The sequence below is a fragment of the Phaethon aethereus genome (genome assembly GCF_964289735.1).
Source record: "Phaethon aethereus genome assembly, chromosome: 3".
NCBI lineage: Eukaryota > Metazoa > Chordata > Aves > Phaethontiformes > Phaethontidae > Phaethon > Phaethon aethereus.
In genome coordinates, this window is record NC_138576.1 from 34691079 (window position 1) to 34712096 (window position 21018).

The window sequence follows — 21018 nt, forward strand, 5'->3', positions numbered from 1 at the left end:
AGTCCCCCTTGAAGTACTGGAAGGCTGCAATAAGGTCTTCCTGGAGCCTTCTCTTCTCCAGGCTGAACAACCACAGCTCTCTCAGCATGTCCTCATAGGAGAGGTGTTCCATCCCTCTGAACATTTTTGTGGCCTCCTCTGGACCCGCTCCAGCAGATCCATGTCTCTCCTGTACTGAGGGCTCCAGAGCTGGATGCAGGACTCCAGGCGGGGTCTCACCAGAGCAGAGCAGAGGGGCAGAATCCCCTCCCTGGCCCTGCTGGCCACGCTGCTTTGGATGCAGCCCAGGATACAGCTGGCCTTCTGGGCTGTGAGCGCACATTGCTGGCTCATGTCCAGCTTTTCCTCCACCAGTACCCCCAAGTCCTTCTTGGCAGGGCAGCTCTCAATCCGCTCATCCCCCAGAGGGCTGAAGAGTGACAGCCAGGCTTTCTTAGCGTGAGTGACAAAAGTGTAAGCCACAGTCCTGTCGGGTTATGGAGGGGAAGATGATAATACTGTCTGATCTGAGAGTACTTTGATAAACATCGAGTACAAAAATGTCTGTTCTGTTTATGTACTCCTCTAAGTCAATGTTGAAGACTAGGCTTGTAGCAAGTATTGCAGTCCTGATATTTCTTCACTACAGAAAAAAAATGAATAACCGAAAGAAAAGCTAGTTTAGATGCAGGAAAAAATGTATTTGCTGCATCGTAAAGAATAATTTTGAAGGCCCAGGGGGATGTATGAAGAAATAGAAAGAGGATGTAAAGGAAGGGAGTAGAAAGAAAGAAGGCATATACAGTGTGAACGGAAGTGTGTGTGTGTGTTTGTTAACTCCTTGAACTACAGGAAACATGGAACTAGGCTTCTTGATTAGGAATTGTAAATCTAACAAACTGAAGAACGTGCAAAACCAATGTTTAATTCAGTGTCATGATTAGAAATGGCTACTTTTTAATTCTAAACCATGTGTGTTGAGGAAGGGGAAAGGTGTAATCAGTATAAATGCATTTATTGTATCATTTTTCTGACAATTTATAGATGAAATTTTTTCAAGTTTTGGATAAAATAATGTTTGCTTTAGATTCCTAGCAGCATATATCATGTAAAAATACGGGATCTTCTGTGCTTCTGAAAATACTGTCTTGTATTCCTTCTGTCTACTGGGAATAAAGTGAATTTGTGTGAACTTAACAGTTTAGTGTCCGAGACTAAGCTAGTGGGTTCCCTAACCAATAGGTTCATCTGTAAGTGAAGACTGTGCATCTGTGGCCCAGTTATTTAGTTTGGGAAATCTTTTATTGTTATAATACTGTGATTCAGGGTCTAAAGCTTATTGTGCTAGTGGTTATACTAAGGCTTAGACTCTCCCGGACCTGAAGAATTTTAAATGTAACCCATGGGTTTAAATCCTGCATTACCAGGAGTTTCCTTATGAAAGTTCTGTGCTCTGTTTCACATCAAGCTGCTTTGATTTGAAAGGATTTAAACAAAAATCCATCTTTTTTCCTCTAATTTTCCTACTAAACTTTCCTGTTTAAAAGGAAACAGATTTCCCCTAAATCTGTTTCCTACTAAACAGAAAGTTTTTTTTTTTTTTCCAGTCAGTTGCTTAGGTGTAATATTACAAAGCTTCATCCAGGTTAGGGATGAGATGGGGAAGGACAGTATTGGCATTTTTCACCGGGATGTCTGTGGAATTGCTGCTCTTCTGGCTGGACTGCTGGATGCCGTAGTATTCTTTCGTTTGGCGCCTGGAAATCCCAGACAAATAACCCCCGTGTGTTAGTAATCAGGTAGACGTCCACTTACAGTGTAGGGATGTTTCACGCTTACGGTGAAGTCTGTGGAGAGTCTGTAGGAGAGTGCACACGCAAGCACCGTATGTATGCAATGAAATCATCTGATGGGACTTGCCGAGCGTGCTCTGGCCATCCGAGGCACTTGGACTTGGTGGTCGTACGTCACGTGTTGTTTGAGGCCAGCATCCAAATTTCTGCATGGGATGTTGTAGATAGATAGAAAAGTGAAGCCATTGCTCTTTCACAGGGAGATGAGGAGGGGAAAACCTCTGCTGTAGTTATAGGTAGAGTCGCCTAAAACATTTATGGCTGTCATCACTGACAACAAAAACACCCAAGTGAAAAACATAGGGCTTGCTGAATTTAGCATTAACGATGTTGCTTTAGTGATGTCTGCAATGAAAAACGGCTGCTGGGTAAAAACCTAGTGTAGCTTTGATCCCAGCTTCTGGGACATAAAATATCATTTTATATATGTGTGTGTGTGTGTGTGTGTAAAAAAAATGTATTTATACATAGAATTTATACAAATATCTATTATATATGTATTTTTACAAAACATAATGCATATAAAATAATAAAAATAAATAATAAAAAGGAGTCATTAATGTCTCTCTGCTCCCTGTGATTGTTGCTTTTAATGAGTTAAATGGAAGTAAAGTGATTGCAGTATCCTCTTCTTTTTGACAGCTCTTCAATTTTGGAGATATCAGTCACCAATTCATACAACAAATCCCCTTAGAAGTGGGCCCGTGTCCTAGAGCCTTTTATTTCTAATGGCTTGTAAGAAAATCTGAGTATACTGAGATGTAAAGCCTAAGGCCAGGATAAATTCAGAGCAGTTGAGGCTACCCTAGAGTTCAGGTAAAACTTGATACCTCACAACCAAAGACATTTTCCTGAACAGGCGGTTACTGGCCCACTCAGAATTCAGTAGCTTGTTAGCACATATTTAAAACAAGCTTTTTGTTCCAGCTCTTTCATGGGACAATAAGGGCATCTGCCGTCCAGACAGATTTCTAAATGTGTCTCTTCTAAATGCACTGAAATATGGTATTGCAACCAACGCTAGTTTTCTCTTGCTCTTATATTATTATGTTGATACATGGAGTCTATGCCCGAATCACGTCTCCTATCACATTTATCTCCATCTTGCTGTCTGTATGGTAAAAGAGATGGTGGGAAAGATTTGGTTTTTAGTTCTTCTATACAACAGACTTTGAATTTTGTTTCCTGATTGAAGGTGAATGTTTGTAGTATGCAAGACTATGAGGAAAAACCACTCCTCGCTGTATCCTGCATACCTTTTCAATCCAATTCCTCTTTCTACGTTTGAGTGTATCCCCATTTCTATAGCTTGTTGCTTTCCTCTTTTATTTCACATCACATTTTATCCAGGATAAATTTATTCAGTATTAAGTTATTACTACAAAGAAATCAAAAGGAAGAGTATTAAGTTACTATTATAAACAACAACAAAAAAAGGAAGAATAAAGCCTCAAAAAGGACAAATAATACTGAATTAATACTCCACAGTTAAGTCTGGTGGGAATCAGGCTTCTGCATCATTCCAGTTGGGATATCAGCTGCTCTGCTTTCCATAGTCTGGCAGCCATTTCCATCACTCATGCTTCAATCCCCCATGCTTCTTTTTTTGTTCTTTTTGCTCATAGTTCTAGCGCTCAAGACCTGTCCCAAAGGGCTCTTTGTATAAAGCAGTCGAAAACCTAGCCTCATATGTTGCATCAGCTGGTGGGAAATGAACAGATGACCTAAGAAGTCATCCAGGCACATGAAGGGAAGGCGCTGCCAGCGATACACTTAGGGCTCTCGGGCCCATCAGGAGCTGGAGTCGATAGATGGCTCCGAGGTGGAGGAGTCCAGAGCGCTGCAAGGGCTACTGCTCTGCCACAGCAAAGCAGAGATGTGGATGGATAAGCTCATATTCCACCAAGATGACTGGGAAGATGTCCTTACCTGCTCTTTTTTCTTCCCGGTTTCCATCTTTGTTAATTCTAGCTGGTTTTTTTTTTTCTTTTCCCCAGTCAGGCCAGAGTAGAGAGAGTGGTTTGGGTTTCTCTTCTCGCCCACTGTAACATCCCTCTGGAGGACAGATTAGGTCATGCTTTGGTGGGGGCCTCCTCCAGGAGGCATGCTCCTGGCCATGCCTCAGTGGAGGGTAGCTTCCAAGTTCCTTCATGGTAGCTAATGCATGCTTTGAGTCTAGGTTGTCTGGAGAGAGTGATGTGTGAAGGTCTTGGCTGTAGCACTGGAAGGTAGAAAGCACAGTCAAGCATCTCTGATCTGTATGTTTGCGTGTTCTTTTGTCTCTAGACAGCTGTACCCTTTAGATGGTCGCATGTGTTCAACTGGCAGATGCCAGGCTAACTCTCATCTCCCTTTTGCAGAGTAGACTGCTCTAAAGTCTGCCACATTTGGACTTGCTGGAGCCTAGGGAACAGACTAGGGACCAGTCTGGACACCCAGGCTGTGTCTGAGATGCACTGATCCATACATGTGTTATTTTTCTGTACTAAGTAGATATATCTGTTGATTTACAGGTTACCGAAAAGCCCAAAGAAAGACCCTACTGGAGAAACACCACGGTTTTGGGAACTGTACAGTCAACTGCAGAGGCTCTGTGATTGTGAGGAAACTACACAGGAGAATGGAAAGCTGCTTACAAGCTTTCTGGAGAAAAGAATTATGATCCTTCATCCTCCTGTGTCGAGGATGAAGGATCATAATTCTGAGGAGGCCCTTCTGTGGGCTTCCATACAGGGATTTAAAATTTTCCATCCCTGATCTGGTGTGTGGCATCTACAGGGTGGGGTAGGGGCAGCTAGCAACTCTCAGATACTTTCTGTAGTATTTGCTTTACACAGGTATAAAGTTGGAAATTTCTGCAGAAAGGAGCAGATGATGCACCAAGTGTAGTTTCTTCAGGGTTGCTATCAGCAATTAAAACCTGGCTTCTCATTTACATCCTTCATGCACTAGAAAGCTCCCTTTTTAAGCAGCTTCATTGGCTTTTACAGTAGACTTCTGTGAAGCTCTGTGAACATTGCTTATCGTGAAAGTGCTTCTGCAGCTCCCAGATTCTGAAAATAATTCATTTCCTGCAGTAGTTTTTTTGGCTATATGAAAGTAGGAAACGATAGTTTATCTTGATGATTAGGGTTAAAAAAAAAAAAGCAGCCAAGTCCCAGTTGTCTGATTAAAAGTTTGTCGTGCTAAAAGAAAATCAAATAGGAACAATACTAACCTTATGCTCTGGTCTAAAAGAAGAGGTACTGGCTTATAAGCAATTTATTTTTCTCTTGTTTTTTCAGCTTGGATACCTGTGGAATTAGTGACCCTCCTAGACATGATTTCAAAACCGCTTCAAGGGAGAAAACTGCTTTCAGTTGGTCAGATGGTTCTGTCTTAAAACAATGGTGATATGCTAAAATGTCTTGTTCCTGGAGTTTAAATTATTTTGCTTTTTAGGATGTTGAAACTTTGCTGCAGGCGATAGTGATGATGTTATGAGATAACTGTTGCTTTTTAAATGTAGGCAAGTTGTCCATCTATATGAAGCAGACCTTTAGCAGTGCTAAATAAGTGCACAGAAAATTCCCATCTGTCAGAGTAGCTGGGGAGGCACAAATGACAGAAAACATTTCATAAAATACTCATGCTATTGTGAATATTTTTAAGTTTCAGTATTCTAACACCAGAAACTACATTTGTGTTAGTATTTAAAGTGTATGAATTTGCAGATTTAGAAGATCAATGAAACAAAAAGATAAGCTGCAGTGAAGTGACAGGCTTGGAACTGTCTGCCAACACTTGTGCGCAGAAAGGGAAAACAACTTAAAATACAAAATTTTACTAAAAGAAATAGTTAACGCCAGAAGGTTGGGAAATGTATCTTTTTTTTTTTTTTCAACTGTAGGAGTATTCAAATGAAGTTTTATGGTATTTGAGCCATGATGTGTAGAGGACTTCTAAATCTTTTAATTTCAGTAGCAACCACGTTTTCACTTCATGCATATGTTCAGACAGAACACATTTGAATTCGGAACTAGAAAGCACTCTTAAATGTACCTTGAGTCTAGGTGTGAAAGCATCTTGCTGGTGATCAGGTCTGTTACTGTGAAAGTTTTAGAGCTGATGGATTAGCAACAGCCTTCAGATACCATAGAGATCTGCACAAAGTAAGGACCTGATCAGATAAGCAGACCATGTATTTGGGGTTATCTGGGATTGAAGCTGTGTTGGGATATGCTCTGTTGTTCTGTAATTTTCTTTCTGTGTGCTTACAAGGCAGTTACAAGGCATTTTGCTTAGAATTAAAAATAGAAATAGTGGTAAAAATTTGTGCGTGGTTTTTATTATTATTTTTGGGACAAACAGGTTGCCTAGTTTATAGGGGAGATAATATACAAGCGAGAAGGAGAAAAAAAAAAGTATGCTGTTTAGGGCTACTCTCAAATTTTTTGTCAAATTTTTTTTTTAAAGATTTTTGATTTTTCAGCCAAGCAGATGTGTTTGTGAATATGATCTGATACTCAGGGATTTTTATTTTTTCTTTAAAGTTCAACCAAAGAAGATGAAGAAACTCACAAGCCAAACTATTCCAGAAGTCAGACAGATGAAATGACTGGGGTTAGTTATGATGTCTTAGACCACATTTTGGTTTTACATTTGCATACCCCCAGGTCCTTGATGAAGTAAGCTCTCTAGACAGGTGCATCTGACAGGACTTAACCATGGTCAGGAGTACACATCCTTTAGAAAGGTGATTTTGGAAAACATCATACAGTAACAGAGCTTGAGCTTAGAGGAATGCTAAAATACTCCTACACCTACTTCTGTCTGGAAGGCTGTTCGAGAAGATTCTTCTTTGAGTCTTTCCTGCAGGAGGGTGTTGCCTTCAGCGGATGGACAGAGGTAGCCTGGCTTGATGGAGTGATTTGTAGTACCGAAAAATTCTCTCAAGTGTGACTTTACCACTTCTCCAGCAGAGGAATGATGGCATCTCCTGCTTAATTTCCAGGGCAGTAAAGTAGATTAGAAGATGTCCTGTGTGTTTGATACTGTCTGTATCTGATAATGTTTTCTAGGACCACAATATTTTCTTTCTATTATCTGAGAAAGCCAGGAGACCTGTCTAGGTAGTAGAATGGGAGAGAATGCTTCAGTAATTGCTTGGCTTCTTAGCATCCAGGGGATTTTTTTATGTTGCCTTTATCACCAACTTTCTGCAATGTCTTGATGTAATTTGATATTTTTCAATTGTTTTTTTAACTTGAACCTAAGGTTTCAGAGCAATATTTCAGTGTTTGCCATGTTGAGATAGAAGTCGAGAGATGCTTTTTTAATAAAAAAAGTCCAGTTAATTTTTTTCTTAGACTACAAATACGAAAAATGACTTAATTATGTGATTGTCACCTGTTGTCTTCAGTGGGCAGAGTTAATGCTATTCTGAGTGCCCTGGCTGTGCATTTCAATCCATAACATGTAATAAGTTATTCTTAAAGTTAAGCATTATTCCATTGCTTTTTCATGCTAGAAACAGTTAAAAGGAGACTTGCAATGTCACTGAAATGTATTTTTTTATTATATAATTGAAATGTGCTTCACTCTGAACTGTTTTAACATAATTTTTGCAGTGAAATTTGCACAGCATGTAATTTTATCCTTATACTGCGTTATCTATATCCTAGCTACTCACCCAATTAAGACAAGTAGGAAAGAATACTGAGTCAATTAAATGAGAAAATTGACCATTCTGGGAGCCTATTTAACAAGCTATTTTACATCAAAACCTACAGATATTGTTCTGATGGAGAATTTCTTTGATTCTGATAAAAATGACAGCCTGTTACACATCTATGCTGGAAACATACATTGCTCCATCAAAATACTGTTGCTGTAGATCAACAAAATATTCCAGTCCTCTGTGGACAAAAGAGCTAAGATATGTACAAAAATATCTTTAAAAACCACAATTATGCCTTTGGAGTGCAAGATAACTATTATTTGGTTTGAAGGTTTTGATTATTTGGGGGAGAGTGCAGTTCAAAAGTGTTAAACCACTTTACCACCACCCTGTGGTAAAGAAAGCAGCCAGTGTTTAAGAAAAACAATTTAAAATCTGTAGAAGATTAGCATTTGTATTGCATTAAAAACATTAGGCAAAATTTTACCATTGTGTGACCAGTGTCACAGAAACGATTCACTGATTAACTGTGTTCTGGCTAAGTAAGAACACTTTAAAATTTTCCACTCAGTGTTAAATGCACATGCAACTTTAAAATACGGTTTTAGTTTAGACCCGTGCCTCCATATTACTAGCATTTAAACCAAAAAACTAATTAGTAATTCTAGTTTATTTATAGATGCGTTAATTGGATTCAGTCACAAATTATAAGTGATTTATCATCTATCATGAGTATAAAGCATTGGAAGGGCAAATAATCATTTAAACAATTATGTCTATTTTTACCCCATTGGTTTTGAAACTTGGTATGCCTTTTACGAGTGTCCTGAACAAACAGTAGGTGGGTGAGAAATTAATTTCCTAAAATTCTGTCTTTTCTCATGGAGGTAACAGGAAGTCAGTATTTTACAGAGGCAAAATGGATCTGTCATAGATAAATGTGTACTGTTGCATGGAGGATGTTAAATGCAATTCCATAGTGTCAGAATAAATAGTTATTATAAATACATTTATTAATCTAAACTTCAGAAAAGTCAGACAGGAAAGATGAAGTCTGTAATAGGCTGTCACTGTGAATCACATGATAAAATAAAGCAAAAGGGAAAATGAATCATTAAAATAAATCAGTGAAATTAAATACGCTCATTAATATATAAATGTTTTGTAAACAAGATCTGAATCTATGCTTTAAATTATGAGTATATCCAACTTTCATATAGGAAGGGGATATGCTCTGTAATGAAGTGAGCATTTAATAAATTTCATTAGTTATTAAATCAAATTTTGTGCTTTCAAAGTATTTCCTATTAGTGTGTTACATGTACTGTACAAGCATAGGACTAGTGCAGCAACAAGAGAGCAGATCTGGGAAAAAAGTAAGATGAATGAGGTGTTTGCTATATAAGGCTTGCAAATGTCAGTAACTTTGCTTCCAACATGTCTTTGCAATATGTCCTCCTGCATTTCTATGTTGTTATTTAGAAGTCTCTTAAAATCATTGTAGAAGCAAAAAGCTGAAGCTACTTTTATTTCAGCTTGCTTTATTGAATTGGAGTATTCACTTCAACAGCCAAACACACCATAAAACACGGCTGGAGAATAAATCCTGCATCATTCCTGCATCCATTTTAGCAAAGGATGATGATTAAGTTGTTCAGAACAGCTGAAAGGCAAGAATCAAAATATTGCTTGACTACGTCTTGAGGATGAATGATTACATGACATTACATATTGTGATGTAAAGTGGGAGATGCCTGCTTTCCTTTCATATGGAAGTTTTCGATTTGGATTCTGGAGGTTTCGTTCTGGCCATGTCTCCTATTTTTCCTACTTCGGTAATCCTGGATTGATTCTCATCTCCCAGCTAAGAGGAACCAGGTGGGACTCCTGTCAGTGTTTGCCTGTCTTACCATAAGCTAAGGAAGGCGAGGAAGATTAAATTAGAGGAAGGCGATAGATTAAATATTGTCAGTCCTTCCCTTTCCTTAGTGCTGTTTCCTAGCACAGGCTGCAGTTGAGAGTGGGTGTGAGTGTGCCATTCACCTCTTTGATTCGGGAACCTGGTATTCTGGAGTTGGGAAGCAGTTGTTTTTGTCGCCCTTTGCCTTAAACTGATGTTTCTTGACAGGAGTTGCTAGAACTAACTCTGCAGCTGCTTTGGGACTTCTGCCCAGACGGGGAGATGTGCAGGAATGGCATCCAGCATGTGTGGGCCTGGCTAAAAAGAAGCAGAGAACAGTGTCCTCTTTAGAGATTACAGAGTGAGAAATTACACCATCCATTTTTTTTAGAGAGGTAAACTACATACCGATCTGAGAACTCAACCAGCAGATTTTAGTGATATCCTAGAGAGTGGGTTCTGTAGGTACTCTAAGGCATAGGCAAGCAAGAAGCAAGATTTTCCTTTATTTTACTCTGTTATACTCTGATCCTCTAAACTTTGTATTTTCATGCTTGCTTCTTCATTAGATGACAAACACTGCTGCACAGAAAAACAAAGTAGTTTCTGTTGGTTCTGAATTTGACATAGCCTTAAGCCAAAGCTATTTCCGATCACACATTGCTAAAAAGTATACCTTTTGAGCTGTTAACTAATATATATTGTTTGAAACCGTCAGTGGTTGGAATAAATGCTTTGAGAATTTCTGGCTTTTGCATGTTATCATTTCAAGAATGATTTGAAAATCTAAGTTGCAGTAGCAAACTATCGATCTGTACCTCACTCTTTTGCTTATGCACTTGAGTGGTGTACTGTAACAGACATATTTCATAGTACCGTATCATATAAATGTCCAGAAAAGTATTTAAAATTACATAATTAAAATTTAATCTGAAAGTAATATTCCTTTCAAGTCATTGGCATAGCTTTTTGCAAGAAGTGGAGAGTGTTTCAGCAGCTAAAACCAGCAACTTACCTTAAGCCAGTTATTTTATCTGCCAATTTATCAGGTCATGTTGCATTCAACATCAGCTTAGCACTTTGGCTACCAATGCCATGTGATGTTTAAACTAATTATCCTGTTCTTCAGAAATCCACACAACTTCACATTACTGTGCTGTACATGCGATCTGATTTCGTGCTGTGTTTGCTTTTGTCTGCCGTGGTCTTCCAGTGAAGCAAGCAGCAGCATCTCGGAAGGGAGGAAGAAAACTCACAGCGATGGTGTCTGTGCGCAGAGCACTCTCCCATTTCCTGATGTGATACCAGGCTTTTGGATAACACTGGTCTTCATTCTTGAATTGGCCAGCCATACACATTGAGTTATTTTTATTCCTGTGGACTGTAGCACCCTTATCAATAAAACAGAGAGAGTTCTACTTTTTTTCAATTTAAATAAAGCATGCTGAGGTCTGGTGATTGAAGTAAGAGCTATTTGCAATAGCAATGACTATTTGAATAGTTCCTTCCTTCCTTCCTTCCTTCCTTCCTTCCTTCCTTCCTTCCTTCCTTCCTTCCTCCCTCCCTCCCTCCCTCCCTCCCTCCCTCCCTCCCTCCCTGATTTCTCAGTATGTTAAATTATCTATAATTACCTTGTAGTGTATGGTTTATCTGAGTCTTTGTCTTGCCTTTGAGCATCCTGATAAATCTTGAAAGGACTAATTTAAACTCTTTACAGCTGCTGAAATTTTTAGTAAGATTGCTTGGTTTGATAATATACTTCTCTCTCCCATTAGAATATATATTTCAGGTAAATTTAATTGACCCTTTAAGCTCTGTGCATCTTGAGAAATTATTTTAAAATAATTTGGATTTGTTTTGCACTGTCATTAGTCAATGGATTTTTTTTTTTAGCCTTAAGCATAGCGTGTGGCAACACAGACTACAAACTTTGGTAGATTTTTTTTATGTAGGTCATTTTGAACCTCATGGGCTGATTCTGATGGCAGAAGATTGTGGTTAGAGCAGGATTTTTTTGTTGCTGTTGAAGTTGAAAACATGAAAAAGATGCTGAACGCAAAACCTATTTTCAGTGCAGTGATAATGATAAAACAGAAAAGCAGTAAAAGGTAATTTTTTCCTGGACCACTTTCCCACCTCCCTGTCTGTGTGAAGTGAGGACTTGCCAGCCTTCCAGCGTGCTGTGGGCTGTGCAGGGTTGAGCAGTGTTTCTCTCCCTTGTTGGTAACCGCATGTTGTATGGTGCGTGTGTTTTTGAGGACAGCTGGTTGTCCCAGCTACCAAAGGATGAAGAAGCCTCTCAGATGAATACAGCCAGTCAGACTGTTAATAAATGTCTGTTAAATTCATGCCATGGGTAGTTCATGGAGTCTCCATCCTTAGAGATATTCAAGATCTGACTGGACAAGGCCCCAGGCAACCTTCTGTAGCTGACCCTGCTTGAGCAGGGTGGGGTGAGGTTGGACTAGAGACCTCAAGTGATCCTCCCGAAGCTCAATTATGTTGTAATTGTCTGAAATTTAATTCGGCAGAAAAAGTGAAATCCAAATCAGGGCATGTCTGTATGTGTTACATTTCATAAGTCTCTGTCCTCTTAAATGAGCAGTTCATCATTAATTTCTCAAAGTAATTTCCTGGATTCTTATTTTGATTCAGTTTGAGTTTTTATATCATCGGCATGGCAATATTTAAGATGTCACAGTTCTGTATAGATGTTTTCACATCCTTATAATTGTAATGCTTCAGTATCATGTATATTTTGTTTCTTGGGAACTTCCATTATTATCTCTTAAAACCATGTTAAATATTATACTTTGGATTCACATAATGCATAATCATTTTACTCAACCAGCTTCACACTCTGCCAGAGGTTCGTAAACTATGTTACTGCAGACTAGATATCTGTCAGCAGTGGCAAAAATGACAGACACCACCATTAGCAGCGGTGTTGACAGCAAGTAATACTGTTGGCATGGGGAGCGATTGTCTCTGTGTCAGGCTCCTTGCCAATCTGAAGTCATTAATGGTGCTTGTACTCGGAGTGGCTACTCTAATGGCCTTCTCTTAGGGTCTGCATTATGGTAAGTCCTGCTGCTGTAATTCCAGGCGTCCTACCAGACCTCCTGACTGGCAGAACATGGAAAATAGTACAAAGCTTCAAATGTTATTTTTTTTAAGATAAATGCTTTAAAAATGCAAAACACTTTTACTTTCATTATTACTGTCATAGTTTTTTTAGCTAAACCGAGCATATTTTAGGGGAACCTTAACTGCTCTTAGGAGCTTTCATCTTTTTGACGTTACAGCGAATAAAGCCCTTACCATTTCTGAAACCACATGTATAGATAGATCTCGGTTTCTGCTTCTAGTATAACATGACAGGCAATGCAAGTAAAACTCCAAGAAGGCCAACCGTATCCTGGGCTGCATCCAAAGCAGTGTGGCCAGCAAGGTGAGGGAGGGGATTCTGCCCCTCTACTCCGCTCTGCTGAGACCCCACCTGGAGTCCTGCATCCAACTCTGGAGCCCTCAGCACAGGAAAGACATGGACCTGCTGGAGCGGGTCCAGAGGAGGCCACAAAAATGCTCAGAGGGATGGAACACCTCTCCTGTGAGGACAGGCTGAGAGAGTTGGTGTAGTTCAGCCTGGAGTCTGAAGGCTGAAGGGACCTGAAAGGACCTGAAAGGACCCTGAAGGCTGCAGGGAGACCTTATTGCAGCCTTCCAATACTTCAAGGGGGCTTATAAGAAAGATGGGTACAGACTTGTTAGCAGGGCCTGTTGCAATAGGACAAGGGGTAATGGTTTTAAACTAAAAGAGGGTAGATTTCGACTAGATAGAATAAATTGTTTCCCAAGGAGGGTGGTGAAACACTAGCACAGGTTGCCCAGAGAGGTGGTAGATGGCCCGTTCCTGGAAATATTGAAGGTCAGGTTAGACGGGGCCCAGAGCAACCTGATCTAGTTGAGGATGTCCCTGCTCCTTGCAGGGGGGTTGGACTAGATGATGTTTAAAGGTCCCTTCCAACACAAACTATTCTATGATTCTATGAACTCAGCATCTGAGAACCCTTAACTCTGCAGGTGGTTTGGGGTGAGATCCTTCTCATCTACCTTTCCTTGTCATCTGAACTTTTTTCTAGTCAGTGCTGTCAAAAGCTACTTTCAGAGGGCATGTACACTGAGAAAAACATCTGTAATAAGTTGAATGGTAATTCTTTGTATCTTCTTCAGGTGACTTGTTCCTTGATTTTAGAAAACAAAATTATTTCAAAAGAACATAATCACGATTTCTCGCCCAGATTATTGAGACTCTTGCATATTAGCATTGATAGCTCCTGTATTTGTGTAGCTCCTTCACTTGCTTTTTCTCTTATCTCTCAAGAGCTATTGAAAAGATCATTAGAAGTAAGGAACCTCCATCAGTTGACTCAACTCAGTAAGAGCTGAGTCTCATTGACTCAACTTGGAGCTGAGTCTTTGGGTGGAGGTACCCTACTTCTTTCTTCAAGCTGAACAAACTAGCTGGTAGCAGAAACCTCCCAGTAGCTAAATTTATGATTTACTGAAGCACACTCAGATAATCTAAACCAAGATAGCTGTTTAACTAGGGGACACTCTGGTCTGCTAGACGAATCTCATTATTTGGGCCTCTTGAAAAGGAGGAATTGGTCCAACTTCAGAGCCTTCCTGAGTCACACCAACTCCATGTAATTTCCTTTGGTCTCCAGAGCAGCGCTCTTCTTTCTAGTCCAGCAGTGGTTTGCCCTTTCAGTCTCCCTGGCAGCTTTTCAAGTTTAGGTGTCTTCAGCACCCTCCCTTTCTGCCGGTCCATGACAGGCGCTGCATGTGCCAAGGAGCTCTGAGGAGCTCAGAAGCCTCTCCTGCTGTCCCAGGGAAGTAGTCAGGGCACCGCAATGGGGCAGCCTGCCTCCTGTTCTTCACTTGCATCCTTTCTGGGTGAAACATATATAAGGTAGGTACGCAGTAAACTGAAAACAAACTAAATAATTCTACCATCTGTTATGAACCATCAAAATAAAAGTAGGATTAAATAAAAATTCTTAATAGCTTTAAAAATACAGTGCAGTTTGGAGAGAAAGGAGGTGAATGTTTATGTAACACAGCTTGCCTTGTAAAAACAAAGTTGTACATTTTTGACGTCTTAATGATTTTAAAGTATCTTAAACATAGTTGGTGAAATTTATCCAGATACCGTTTCAAAGAGTCACTGTCATCATAGAGCTAGGTAAGACTCTGTAGGTGCCTTCCTTCCTGAACAGATGGACAAATACAACTTACATAATTTGCAGCATATAGCTGCTGCCCTCTTTTCTTTCATAAATTAGTGATTTTAATTAATCTTTTTGTTTATGGTTGAGTTGCTTCTCTTGGCTGACTTCACCCCTGTAGGAGCCATTCTGTCCAGTGGTGCAGAAAACCATGTCTATGATAAGGAGCTCGATGAATCACGAACAGGCATAATTTATACAGAGGATTGTTCTTGTATTATATGGGATATGCAAATGAAATGGCTGTAGGACAAAGATTTTTGCAACGGGACTTAGTACAGTCACCTCTGAGATGAGGGTCAAGCATGTGATCTACAGTGGTGGGGGAATATTCCTCTTGTGTTTTGGGTCAAGTGTTTACTTATGATAGTCTTGATTATCTTGTAGAAGTTTTCAAAGACACTAAAGATATTTGTGAGCAATGTAGTAACCAAAGTGCTGGCTATTCATTCTACATTCCTTTTTTTTTACAGGACAATAATGCCTATTTTTCTTTACCTTTTTTTGCTATGGAAAGGCATGTTACAGAACTCTGAAGCTCTTTGAATGGCTTCTGAACAAAACACAAATTTTAGCAAAGGACAACTTCTAGAAGGTTTCTTGAGCTAAAGTGTTCAGATAAATAGTATGGATCCAGAGTGAATGAGAAAAAACATCTGTACTTATGGAATGGCAGCTGTTCTTTGCAGCATAGGAGTTTTCTGTGGGCTTTGCCTTTCAAGTGTGAGATTTTTCTGGAATTCAGGCCATAGTTTCACAGTAGGCAAGAAGAGGATGAGGAGGATTCTTGATCTTAAGGCATTGCTTTAATACAAATTAATGTGGAAATTGGTTCCTTTGTATTACAGCATAATTTCAAAATCGGTGGCTTATGGAATGTACTTACTAAATCATGTCTGTCTAGCTGAATAGATTTAATTGTGCTTCGCTGAGAAGGATGTAACACCCTTTGAGGATTTCTTTCTTATCGATAACATTTGTATTTAGTAATATATATATCTGTGCAAAAAAATTTAATGTGATATCCCAAATTGCTAACCTAAAATTAAGAATATGAATGTGGAAAAAATTATTCATACGGTACATCAGATGGGCTATTTATTTCTTTATGATAACGAAGCACATCTTTTTAATGAATTAAAAACCATTTTGAGAAAAACAGGTGGTGCTAAAGTTGGGACTGAATCAAGCAGCGTCATACTTGCAAATGAGGCAAGTGGTGATAAGTAACACAATGTGCTGTTGGTAAAAACTGTTGACCCAATCTGCTCTGTGCTGTTCAAATCATCTGCTAGATCTTCAAACAACCGCACGTGTCTTTTATAAACTGTTTCTTGCTTGCTAACTGTCCAGTAATAGAGAATTAAGACTTTCACTGACCGCAAAGTCATTTTAAAAAAAGCCCAGAATTATGCCCTTTCTTATGATTTCAAGGAGAGAATAGTCCACCCAAACTGACGGAATTTTTTTCTTGTCCTGGATGAAGACGGTTTGTCCTGCATGGGTGTTTTTTCCTGGATAAGAGGTGGTTACAGCCGTGCCAAAGCTGGCCTTCCGTTCTACCAATTTCAGCAGTTGACTGGAAGGACAAACTCAGTTTATGCACGCAGGGACGTGTGGCAGGAGCACAGCCTTTTAGCTGTGCATAGCCCTCCTTGGTTTTCTGTTGTACGTCAGCGTACATCCCACTGCAGCGTCGAGCAGAGTTCAGTCTTTTGAGCTGTTTTATAAAGAAAATGCCAGCCTAGTATGCCGCTGCATTGCAAACTGCAGTGTGGAAAACTGGGTGTCAGTGTTAATAAGTGTTGCCTGTCAGCCTTGGCAGTCCTGTCCTGCCAATTTTCTAGTAAACAGGCACTCAATGCGAATGATATTTAGATTATTTTTGGTAACTTATTCAGCAAAGCTAGAGAGCAGTTAACCTTACAGTATTTTCCTAAGTCTCTACCAAGTAGTTACTGTTATGTTCAGTGCTGTCTTTTAGTGGATGGGAATGAATTTTACACTGTGATGCACATTTAACCATGTGTAGTTGCTGCATGTGACTTTACTGTGTATGTAGACTCCTGGAATTCTTCAGAGTTGGAGGTGAATGGTAACTTCATCTAATTTTCTTTGGCAAACAATTTCTTCTCTTCATATGAAATCAGACTTGCTTGGCTTTGGCTTCTGAATGGAGTTTCTAGATTTTACTTATTTATTTATTTAACACGCTTTTTGATTCCAAACAGCTAAACAAGGTTACTGTAATAAACTGGAAGGGCCAGTCATGATTCTCTCCTGCCCTGCTTGCTCAGTGCTTTTTGCCTTTCTGGTCTTGGCTCTTTTCCCACACTGTGATGGGAGGCCTGGCAGGATTGAAGGAAGGTATCTTTGGGGTGACGGAGGGAAGAACGAAGAAAGTGAGACTGGGACACAGTGACTTGGAAGACAAACAGACTTAGAAGAAGGGTCAATGAAATTTATTGGCAGAATACACAAGAGGGAGACAGATACGTTAGGCTTGTCAGTAGGCTTAGGGGAGGTATAGCAAGGTAGAACTGTGGGATGTTTATTATTTGCATAACATCGGTGTATGTAATTTTATGCAAGTTTTCCCTCAGACTTCACAATGCTTTTCTAAGAGTGGGTGTATCCTGCAGCCCTACTAAGAATAGGCAGGGAATCTTAATAAAATCACAATTTAAAAAAAAAATAGGTGGGAAGGAAAGTGGGAAAATTAAATAGAAAGTGGAAAAGTGCAGCAGAAGAAGTGATAGGGAAGAAATAGCACAACTGAAAATCAATGGGATAATTAATGGAGGAAAGAAGATGACAGTAGTTGTATAAAATGTGGGAAATAGCTAGAAACATGCACCTGCCATCTCTGCCTGTGAGGGAATCATGTTGAAAACTGCTCAACTATGCTGTTCCTCACCGGAGACAGTTTCTGGAAAAAAAAGTTGCCACTCCAAATGTTCTAGAAAGTGTTATGGAAGGCTGTTATGTTTTTAAAAAATAATTAAAATAATAGTGGCAAAGCTTCCTGATTTAGCTCCGTTGACAAAGTCATCTTTGAATGTGTGATCTAGGTGTACTTAGTACCTGCAGAATTAATATAGTCATTTACAACAAGTTCTTTTTTAGACATTTATTTGTACTGCAGTGTTCCCTTCCACGTGGGTGCTGGAACATGCTGATTTTCCCTGGGGAGAGACTGCCCTAATAAGATGAGAAAATTGGCCTTAGATATTAAAAAAACAAAAAGAATTTAAGTCTGTAAGCCTGTCTCTCTTAACAGTGTTCGTTTGTAACAATCTCAGTAGCAAGAAGCTGGTGGTTAACCCTTTAATACATGAAGTTACCTGGGTAAAGAGTAATGTTGCTTTTCCCAGAGAAACCGCATTTAAGTTCAGTGCACTTTTTCTTCGAGAATACTCTTAATAATTGATCATGCCTATGCTGATCAGTGTGAAGAATGGTGTATTGATGTTAACTTCAAATGAGATTTTTCCTTTTTTTTTTCTTGTTTCGATGTGACAAGTTGCCAGACTGTGTTACCATGATGTGGTGGGTTGATCCTGGTGGGGGTGGAGGCCAGGTGCCCACCAAAGCCGCTCTATCACTCCCCTCCTCAGCTGGACACAGGAGAGAAAATGGAACGGAAGGCTCATGGGTCGAGATAAGGACAGGGAGAGAGCACTCACCAGTCACTGTCACGGGCAAACCAGACTTGACTTGGGGAAGTTAATTTAATTTATTAATGAGAACTAAACCCAATCTTAAAACACCTTCCTCCCACCCCTCCCTTCTTCCCGGGCTCATCTTCACTCCCGATTTCTCTCCCTCCTCCCCACTTAGCAGCACAGGGGGACGGGGATGGGGGTTGTGGTCAGTTCATCGCACGTTGTCTCTGCCGCTCCTTCCCCCTCACACTCTGCCCCTGCTCCAGCGTGGGGTCCCTCCCATGGGAGACCGTCCTCCATGGACTTCTCAAACGTGAGTCCTTCCCACGGGCTGCAGTTCTTCACAAACTGCTCCAGCCTGGGTCCCCCCACGGTGCCGTCCTTCAGGAACAGACGGCTCCAGCCTGGGTCCCCCATGGGGTCACAAGTCCTGCCAGCAAACCTGCTCCAGCCTGGGATCCTCTCTCCACGGGGCCACAGCTCCTGCCAGCAGCCGGCTCCAGCGTGGGCTTCCCACGGGGTCACGGCCTCCTTTGGGCATCCCCCTGCTCCAGCGTGGGGCCCTCCCTGGGTGCGGGTGGAGATCTGCTCCCCCGTGGAGCTCCATGGCTGCAGGGGCACAGCCGGCCTCGCCGTGGGCTTCCCCGGGGGCTGCCGGGGAGTCTCTGCTCCGGCGCCTGGAGCAGCTCCTGCCCCTCCTGCTGCTCTGGCCTGGGGGCTGCAGGGCTGTTCTCTCGCATATTCTCACTCGTCTCTCTGGCTGCAGTTGCTGTTGCCTTTTTTCCCCCTTTTTAACTCTGTTCCCCCAGAGGCGCTGCCACCATCGCTGATGGGCTCCGCCTTGGCCAGCGGTGGGTCCGTCTTGTAGCCGGCTGCATCGGCTGTGTGGGACACAGGGGAAGCTTCTGACAGCTGCTCACAGAAGCCACCCCTGCAGCCCCCGCTGCCAAAAGCTGGCCACGCAAACCCAGTACACATGAGTGTACTGGTGTCTTGACTATTTTACTAGGTTCCACAGGGCTTTGTTAGTGAGCTGATCTAGATCCTTCTTAATAGAAAAACATTTAAATCCTTGAGGAGAGTTTAGTCTCTTACAATAACTGTATAAGTCTGGTGTGATCTAGTGTCACTGTTGGCATCCACTCGTATTTTCTCGTCACCAGTTTATCTCATCGTCATGTTTTTTCTCATCATCAATACAGCTGATGCACTGTGTGACCTGTAGTAGGGCGCTAAATTCTTCTGTGCATAGTTGAGAAAAGTGAAAAATGAGTGGAACGCTTCACTTTTAGCTGGTGTTATTGCTGAAAATATTTTGATGCCTTCAGAGAGAAGATGCTTGAGAAGAAGAGAACATAAGTGGTTTCATGTTTATTTCCAGTACCATCACTTTTATTTTTGTAAGCACTGCAGGTCTCATCGAACTCATTTTACAGGGGAAAAATACATAAATTAGTTCCTCACTTCTTGCTGCTGCTTCTCTGTAATTTTTCACCTCTTCCCATCCTGCTTTTAAAATTAAACTTCTAAGAAGTCTTTTGAGAATTGGCCACTGTGGGACATGTTCATTATATCTGCTCTTCTTCATGTTCATTGAGCCTTAAGTTAGATGATTGAAGTTGGGACAGCAGTTGCAAGCAGTTCAACTGATGACTTGGAAGAAAAGCTAGCAGGTGAATTCAGCAGGGTGTCCTTTTTACTATGTAGTTCCTTAATTACCAAGAAAACAGTGCATCAAATTTCTGCAGATTGTTGATCCAGGTAGTAACAAGATCCCCATCTCTAGCCCATCAACAAATCTAGAGCTGCAAGTGGATGAGGAGTGGAAGCGGGTGGATGATGCTGTGCTCCTCAGGAATTTACTTTACAAGCTAGGATGGTGATGCAGGAGGTGATGTTGGTAGTTTGACTATGTCTATTCAGTCAGTATTCCTCAGAAAATTATCAGTTGCATAATACTTGGAAAACAAAATCCAGAAGAAGCTATTGCCTTCCAGTCTGCTTTTTGACCCATCATCCCACATAAATAATTCTGGATGGAATTAATGATGTCGATGTTGTGTATTTGAACGCAGGCAGTGTATGCTGTGAATTAAAAATCTTAATGTAGTTTTGTCAAAATAAGATGTTCACACAAGGGAAAATTTTGAATCTTTTCAGACAAAAAGGGAGTTAATTGTGTTTAATAAATAATAAAAGGTTCTGTTTGCCAGAAATAGTCTTAGGTAAGTAGGCATAGCTATTCTGTGTATAGAATCAGATATAGTTTTGTTTTTTAAGTTTCATAGTTCTCAGTAATTGTGACTTCACGTCTTGCCAGTACGGTTTGTGTAGTGTTATAACATAAAACTCTGGGCACTTCTATTTATGTATTTTTGCTCTATGCCTACTTTTGTAGATCCAATTCTGTTTACACACGCAATGAAATTAAGAAGCGATGGATGTATGCAAGTAGCATCAGTGCTGTGATGAAGTGCTCTTAAAATAAGCATGCACAAGTAGAAGTGTCTGGAGACAGAGCATATTCAGAGGCTTGAATTAATGACCGGCGAAGACGGTTTGATGTTTTGAAAGTTTCTTTTTTAAAAATTAATCAATTATGGATTTGTATGAAGCTGTTTGATTAGTAGCTGGCGGCAGCGGGTGCTGTCTCTGCGACGGCAAGGGAAGG

The 21018-nt window shown here is 40.5% G+C and overlaps 1 protein-coding gene across 4 annotated transcripts in view; it reads left to right on the forward strand.

Annotated features, from left to right (window-relative positions):
* The window catches only part of RIMS1 (regulating synaptic membrane exocytosis 1), a gene marked incomplete at its 5' end in the record, with an annotated part of 337770 nt that overhangs the window by 63076 nt on the left and 253676 nt on the right, over positions 1–21018 (forward strand). The window contains one exon of one of the 4 annotated variants that reach the window (XM_081997758.1): positions 5117–5221. The exons of the other annotated variants lie outside the window; for them this stretch is intronic. Within the exon in view, the coding sequence (XP_081853884.1) occupies positions 5117–5221 (105 nt within the window). The remainder of the gene's footprint in view (positions 1–5116; positions 5222–21018) is intronic. 4 annotated transcript variants of the gene reach the window in all.